This window comes from Centroberyx affinis, unplaced genomic scaffold, assembly GCF_046629955.1.
Source record: "Centroberyx affinis isolate AG114_WGS23_722 - 3 ecotype Tasmania unplaced genomic scaffold, CSIRO-AGI_Caff_v1 ptg000685l_1, whole genome shotgun sequence".
In the NCBI taxonomy this organism is placed as follows: Eukaryota; Metazoa; Chordata; class Actinopteri; order Beryciformes; family Berycidae; genus Centroberyx; species Centroberyx affinis.
Genome location: NW_027279306.1, coordinates 1 through 8268, shown reverse-complemented (window position 1 = coordinate 8268; position 8268 = coordinate 1). Strand labels below are relative to the sequence as shown.

At 43.7% G+C, this 8268-nt stretch overlaps 1 protein-coding gene across 1 annotated transcript; it reads right to left on the bottom strand.

Annotated features, from left to right (window-relative positions):
- Positions 1-36: 36 nt before the first annotated feature.
- On the bottom strand, positions 37-7898 carry LOC139643976 (zinc finger FYVE domain-containing protein 9-like; the record flags this gene model as incomplete). Its single annotated transcript, XM_071519308.1, is given in 10 exon segments — positions 37-230; positions 1631-1807; positions 2521-2626; positions 3266-3428; positions 3823-3903; positions 4223-4373; positions 5262-5366; positions 5692-5774; positions 7675-7710; positions 7713-7898. Coding segments are annotated over 10 exon segments (1250 nt in total), but the record flags the coding sequence as incomplete, so codon positions are not given.
- Positions 7899-8268: the final 370 nt, after the last annotated feature.

The window sequence follows — 8268 nt, the reverse complement described above, 5'->3', positions numbered from 1 at the left end:
GGCGAGAGAGAGAGAGAGAGAGAGAGAGTGAGAGAGAGAGCAGTGGATGATGGGAAGTCTGCGGCCCCCTAGGAGATGATCTCCAGGATGTAGAAGACGAGCTCCATCACCACGGGCCCCTCGCTCAGCTGGCACGCCCCTCCGTGGATGACGGGGATCAGAGCGCTGTCCAGGTCGCTCAGGTACTGCGGCAACAGCGGCTGGCCGTTACTCCCTGCCAGGTAGCCCACCTGCAGCGCCGGACAGAAGGCACAAGGGTCAGGCAGGATGCTGGCCAGCGGCACCGGGCCAGGAAGCATTTAGACTCACTGGGTTACTGGCAGGGTCGGGGTCAGTTCATGAACGAGCTCATCAGTTCGTATTCAACTGAGGAATTAGAATTGGAATTTGATAACAATCTACAGAAAACAGAATTAGAACTGAATTGGAATTTTAGGAAGTTTAATTTAATTCAGTGATTACATGTAGTGTTATGTATTACCAATACTGAATATCATAAGCTAAACCAGTATTTCAAGTCAAATGTGTTGTGATTGATATGATAGTAGAGCTGCAACGATTAATCGATTAGTTGTCAACTATTAAATTAATCGCCAACTATTTTGATAATCGATTAATTGGTTTGAGTAATTTTTGCAAGAAAAATACGTCAAAATTCTCTGATTCCAGCTTCTTAAAGGTGAATATTTTCTGGTTTCTTTCCTCCTCTATGACAGTAAACTGAATATCTTTGGGTTGTGGACAAAACAAGACATTTGAGGACGTCATCTTGGGCTTTGGGAAACACTGATCGACATTTTTCACCATTTTCTGACATTTTATAGACCAATCAACTAATCGATTAATTGAGAAAATAATCGACAGATTAATCGACAATGAAAATAATCGTTAGTTGCAGCCCTATATGATAGATTAGGTTTTTAAGTAATTGAAGCATATTACAGTACTGTTTTTATGTGTAATGTTTTTAAAAATTATCGAGATAATATCGTATATCAAGATAATTTTGGTCAAGATGATCATACCATGAAAGTTTCATATCGGCACAGGCCTACCTCCAAATAATAGATTTCTGAGTGAGGAAAGGTTTTGGGCACAAAAAGTTGCCTCTGCATCGCTGCTTTAAATCACACAGAACCACCTTGTCGCCGGAACAGATTTCTGACCCTTTTCCCCCCTTTTGTTGCCTGTTTGGGGAAGTGTTGCCCTTCTACATTCTACCCTAAAAATACCCCAGTGTATCATCGCCCTTATACATAAAAAATAAACATGAAATATGTAGATCAGGGTGACCTGGTGGCTCAGACCAGTGCAGACACCATGCGCTCACGACTGCATGTATTTGAAACCCAAAAAATGCCACACTGCTGCATCTCTCTCTCTCTCCACTTCCCTCCCTGCCTCTACTCATTGTATTCTGTCATAAAAGCTAATAAAATGTTTGCAAAAGGGTGGATTGCCTCAGTCTTGTGTGTCGTGGTCAAAACCGTCGCCTCTGAAACCACAAACACCCCAACTAGACTTGGATCACACTCCACCACAACTCTCTCTCCTTTGTGTGTCTCTTGCTAAGGAGAAAAAAAAACCTATCCTTTTTTCAGTCTCAGTCTCAAACCACCAGCCGTCCTACCTGGTCGGAGTCCAGTGTGACCCGCAGTCCCAGCTTGGCCATGCCGTCCTCCTTCAGCAGCTTGAGGTGCGGGCACAGCGCCATGCAGAACGCCCTCGCCACGTTCTCCGTCAGCCGGCTGTGGTCGGCCGGGTCGCTCAGACCGTTGGGCTGGTCCTCGCTCTGAAGGAAGAACACCTGAAGGAATCAAGGGAATACGACCTTCGATTAGATCTCGGCAGTGGGAAGGACTTTTTAAATATTTGATTAACAGTTAGGCGGTAGAAGAAAAAAGTCCAACAAAAGCCTAATTTTGTTTGCTGTGAAAGAACATGAAAAGAAATACGGTCTTAAAGCTGCACTAATAGGCAGTTTCGCACATTGGCAGCGAGAGGTAACTGTTTGAATTTTGAGGGTTTCAATACCCAGAAATCATGTAACGTGACGTCAGTAAACTACGCAATCTTCAGACCTAAATGTCATGTTCTTAGTGGCTGGTGTAGGAAGAGTTGATGAAAAAATTTGAAAATCTTTTCGCAGCAGGTGCAGCCATCGTGGACGAGTCAAGCTTTCTCTGGACAGAGAACTGGCTCACAACTGTTTACAAGAAAGTGATGTATTTTGCTCTTAAATTTCTAGTAGATTTCCTGCCAGTGCCTGACACCAGAATTGAATTTGATCTCAATTAATCGGGTCGAGACACTCTTCTGGCACCTGAATTTCCCCAAGGGGATTAGTAAAGTGCTATCTTATCAGTTGCTGCCCCACTTCATGATTGACAAGAGAGGTGTGTTTTCACATAAAGATCTAGCCCAGTGCAGCTTTAATGAGATCTTTGTGGTGTCAGGGATTGTTTTTTTTTTTTTTTATATCCAGTCAGTGAAGTCCAAGTGTGTGTCGGTGTGCTGTACCTCTGTCCAGCGGATGACCTTGCCGTTGGCTTTGAACTCCGAGCCGTGGAAGATCTTGACGCTGGTGATGGACTCCATGGACTTCCCATCGATGGGACTGATCACACTGTGGAACAACACACAATACGACAGGGCTGAATAAAACAAAATATTTCAGCATTTACAAGTCAGTGTAAAACAGAAGAAAGTGAAGAGGTAGGAAAGGTGATAGTACTCATTGATTGATTAGGATTGTGATTCCCTGAAGTGTGTACACACACTCCAACATCCAGTGAAGTGTGTGTGTGTGTATGTAACTCTCCCTCTCCTTGTAAATACTCACCCAGGCTTTTGCTGCCTATAAGAGTGTGTACTTACTCAACTTGCCTGGTTAAATAAGGGTTAAATATAACGGATGAGGTGATATAGCAGCTGGTACCTAAATTATATTTAATGGTGAAATTCTCATTTAAATTGCATTTAAATGTGATTCAAGTGCAGACAATATCAGACTGCTGTAAAATTGATTGCATTGGTCTGTATCTGGAAGCCGTGTCAAAGCGCATCGTTCTGCCGAGTTATGACTTTCCTCCAGAGGGATTCCCGGCCGTGCATAATGTGTTTTCACAGCAAAGTGTAAATGTAGTGGTTGGGGAAACTATTACTCCCAACTGTCTGTGACATAAATACATCTCTTCCATCTCCCTTTCTTCCTCTCCTTATCCCGCTGACACCTCTTCACACCTTCCCTCCCTCCCTCTCTCACCCCTTGTTGAAGTTGTGGTCATCCTCGGTCCACTGGATGTGGACGTGCTCCTGGTTCTCCTCCTGGTCAGCTTTGCCGCAGGCAATGGTGAAGTCCTTCATGTCCCTCAGGGCTTGCCGTAGAGAATCCATGGTCTCAGCCGTGATCTGGACCATCACACCGTCTAGCAAGGAAATTACCATGTGACAATTGTTTTCATTAGGGATGGGACGATATATAGAAATTCAATATACTGCAATGCAAAAATGAGACAATACGTATCGTGGGGCAGAAAAATGAATTATTATTAGCTTTATTCTGCTGTAGTAATCACAAATGACATGGCTTGCCCATCACAATTTCATAAGCTCTCCATCAAAATGTATATAATATTACTTTATAATGATATTTTACATAATTCTGCATAGTCATACTTGTTGTTGTCACTGAACTTTTATGTGATCGTTCTGAAGCCGTTTCAGACCATAACAGTGTTTAAGAGCAATATAAATAGACTTGACTGTCTAATAAACTGCAGCAATTTTTTTGTCAGCCAACATGTGAACCACAGTTCTCACCTTCCACAATGCTGGTCTTGGCTAAGTAGCCCGACGAGGCTTTCAAAGCACCACTGAACACAAAGAAGCAGGCGCCAGTAACTGAAAAACCAGAGAAGCAAAGGAAATATGACCATAACTTCATGCTGGGTCAGACCTCAATTCAACTCTATTCATCAACCACCGGGGTCAAATAATTTTCGGACAAATTGGCAACAATCAGGAAATAAAAACAGAGAGAGAGAGCGAGAGAGAGAGACACCGAGAGTCAGGAGGAAGATTTTCACGCTGGACAGAGTGAGTGGGAGAGCGAGAGAAATCTAAAAAAGAGTTAAGGTCTTAAAAGAGACTGAATGGTTTTCCAGCGTCACTACTTCTGTGCATTTACAGTCAAAGCGAGCGTCTTTTTCTGCGTCCGCACCTTTGCGCGGCTGGTGATGGATGCTGATGGCCTGGGTCTGGTAGTTCCCGTCGTCGTTCTGAACGCAGACCAGGTGGGAGTCGGCCCGGTCGTTGAAACACGCCCCCATGGCCAGCACGTGTTCGTTGGACTTGTTCATGGCCTTCATTAGCTGCAAGGACAAATAGCATCCGTGTATAATTAAGCCGCCCTGTGGGTGTGTGGTGAGGAAAATGGGCTTAAGAGAGGCTGCCTGGTTAAGCCTAATTGCAGTGGGCATGTGGGTAAAGTCCTCGAGTCAAACGGGATGGCGCTCAGATGACAGATTGCGGAGAAAGACATTGACACTCATGAATATCAATAGTTGAAAGACAGCACATATTAATTCCGCTAAATCCCCCCCCTTCTACACTTCTTTCAATCCGTCCTTCACAAAATCACAAATAAAACTGAAAATCTGGAGGGCTTTAACCGCTCGCTGTGCCGAGGGCTCGCCTGCAAGCTGTTGTGAAACGGTCCCCACTTCATATTACTGGGTTCCCATCTGTCGCCGCATCAGCAGCCAAACGCTACAACCAATCAACCGACCGGCGCCACTCTACCCACCATGGCTTACTTCTCAGCCAAATGGTGCTTCATGCGCATCGCTTCGTACGGTTTGGACAAGGAAGTAAGTGTTCATTCACACCCCGAGGCTGCACCGTTATAACGAGTCGGCAACCCACGCCTAGTGTTCGCGCCGCACAGACCTAGAAATTTCATCACGTATCACCTACACAGGCTGAACGTGTGTGGTTTGATGGTTAGGGAGCTTAAAAGGGCTCCTCCGCTGACGTCATCGCCCCAGTTAACCGATTAATCTTCTTTCTGCCTTTGAAAAATGATGTACGATTATCACCACCAGTCACAATCCCAGTCAAACTGGTCAATTGTGCAACATGTGAGATAAAGCTCTGCCTTGTAAACCAACGTTTGGCCTGGAAAGTTTGTTTTGTATTTTTTCAAATGGCTTGTGAGGTCTCTGGAGAGAGAGATTTTTTTTTTTATGCGAGACGCTCACCTCGTTGTAGCGATTGCTGGGGATCTTGATGCAGGTCTTCCTCACCTCCATGTCCACCACCAGGCCTTTCACCACAGGCAGCGTGTACTGGTAGTTACGGAAGTCCTGGAGACAGAAAGAGAGAAAATGGTCAGAACAGGGTTTGTTCAAAAATGAGATTCTTACCTATTCTTACAAAATGACTGATAGAACAAAATGAAAACAAATCAGGGTACTTAACAGATAATGGGTAACCTAAGTGATAAATAACCTTGCTTAACAAAATAATACCACTTAGACAGACGGGATCCACTAATTTATGGAAATATTAAATAATGAACTTCAGCCAGGTAATGATTCCCTCTCCCCCCCAAAACAGATGTGTAGCAGAACTCTTCATCTTGAAAATAAATTAATTTGTATCACAGGAAGGGGAAAACAAAGCTCTTACTGCCAGCAGATTCATGATGGTGTGACCGGTCTCTCCGAAGAGCGGTTTCCTGAATCGCACGCTGAACAGAGGGCACGGATAGACTGCAAAACACAATTATTATAATCAGTTATATAGTTAGTTATTACCAGATACGTTCCCATACTATTCACTCTACAGATGGACTCTCACTACCACAATTTCATTTTTCCTAGGATTTTCTTTTTGATATCAAGGCTATTTTGATTTGATAGTTATGCCTCAAAAGTACCTCAACAAGAGTTTGAAAACAGTTTGTCCTTTTTTGGTTCACCCATGTCTTCTGAATACGAAACGTACTAAAAATCTGATCTCAAAAAAGGGCTATTTCAATTTATTTTACTTCCCTTACTTTTCATTTACACTCTTTGTTACATTGTTGCTACATTGTATTCATCCTTGATGAGTTTTGTTGAAATTTAGTCAGTGTCTTGGTTTGTTGTCTTTATTTGTTTTGTTGGTGAGATGTTTTCATGTTTCTTCATCTTGACTGCACAATCTGTATTTTTCCCCCCTCTCTGCTTTCTATATTTTATCATTAATATATGCAAATGAACTCTACAAGGGACCCCACACAAACATCAAATACAGTGAACTGTGCCTGCAGTTGGGAGGAAGGCTCCTAATCCACAAGTGAAAAACGCGGCCGCTTTTCACCAGAAACCAAAGCTCCTTAGATGACTATTTTTAGCCTTATCTCTGCAAACAGCTGGAAATAACATCTCACCACACACGCTCATTAGCAGTAAAAACAATCTCAGCCTAAATCACCAGAGTTCACCAGGTGTCCCAGCGCCGAGCCGAGACTCAACCTGTCGGTCACTCCTCGGGGGGGTGAAGGGGTGAGAGAGCGGGGAACTGCGCTGTTTTGCGTGGCAGATTAATTTCACGGTGATGTTAAGATTTTGTGTTTAAGATCCTCAAACGTAAGTGGCTTTGTTAATGTATTCTATCCGCGCGCGCTGGAAGTATGTATGAGGCTTAGCGGAGCCAGGCGGCGCTCGGTGCTGGCAGGTCTGGCTCTGAGAGGAGGGGATTTGGTGGAGAGGAGCCTCTCCCACAAAATCCCTCACAAGACTCCAAGGTTAATGTGAGGAACGGTGAGAAAGGTAGGAGAAGTGTGTATGAAGAATCAGACGGGTACGTGGTCTGCAGGCTTCTTTTGACATGACTGACTTACTGAGCTTTGTAAATCAAGTCGGATCTTAATATTTTATCGTGAAAATAGAACCTATTGAAGAAAATCCCGCTCTCTGCTCTCGCTCAGTGCGACATAAATTTGTTGACCAACGTTTCAGTCCTGCTAGACGTTCAGCAGTATATGAACTTCCAAGGTCCAGCAGCACCGACACATTTTTAAATAAAGTCACATGGTGCTAAATAAGAGCAGAATTTGGCACAATTTGACCTTTTCAACTCAACTGCAAGTAAGCCCTTTTCAAGGTACAATCATGGCTTTGTTTAAAATTGTAATAAAAGTATAATATTAATTAGATTAAATTAGATAGACTTTATTGTCCCGAAGGAAATTTGTCTTGGACACAGTGCCTGCTGTATAAAATACACATAAAATACACATAAATACCCATCATCTTGCACAATTGCAGTTGCCCGTCCATAAAACATAACTACATACATACGTACATACAAACAATACTTACATGTCTACTTACATGTCTATATACATACATGTATATATTGTATATATGTATGAAGTAGTAGTGTAATCTCTTGTTTCTATATATTGTGCTTTTATGCCTTGTAAAGTGCTTTGGAAACTGTTTTTGAAAAGATGCTATATAAATAACATTTCTTAGTATTTACTGACTATTTACTACTATGTAATCTCTTGTTTCTATGTGCATTATTGTCCTTTTGTGCTCTGCAAAACCCTCAGTAAATCCTGTTTTATTAATGAATTTATTGATTTGCATAGTACCAAGCCCAGTAACCCTCTCAACTCACATCGGTACTCCGCCCCCAGCCGCAGCATGAGTCGGATGGGAAGACCTTGGCCCAGGGCGTCTCCCACTTCTGGATCAGGATGCCGAAGAGGTAGGGCGGGTTGGGCAGCAGCAGGTCCTGCAGCGACTGGAAGGACGGGCTGATGTACAGGAAGCCGCCGTGCTCCTTGCTGCCCAGGAAGCTCTGCGTGAAGAACGAGTGGCTCAGGTGGCTCAGCACGTTGCCTTTTGGAGACGGAGGAAGAAGGGAACAGGGGGGAGGGAGGGAGAGAGAGAGAGAGAGAGAGAGAGAGAGAGAGAGAGAGAGAGAGAGAGAGAGAGAGAGAGAGAGAGAGAGAGAGAAGAGAGAGAGAGAGAGAGAGAGAGAGAGAGAGAGAGAGAGAGAGAGAGAGAGAGAGAGAGAGAGGGATGGAAGAGAAAGTGGGGGTGGTAAATTAAGAGTTTTGAGGTGCAGCAGGGGAAGAAGGGGAGGAGATGGAGAGAAGAGGAGAGATACAATGGGTTATTAATGGTGTATACGTTTTGAGGAAATAAGAGAATAAGAGGCAGGGATATGAAGCGAAGGAGAAAAGAATAAGAATGAAGAGGATGGAAC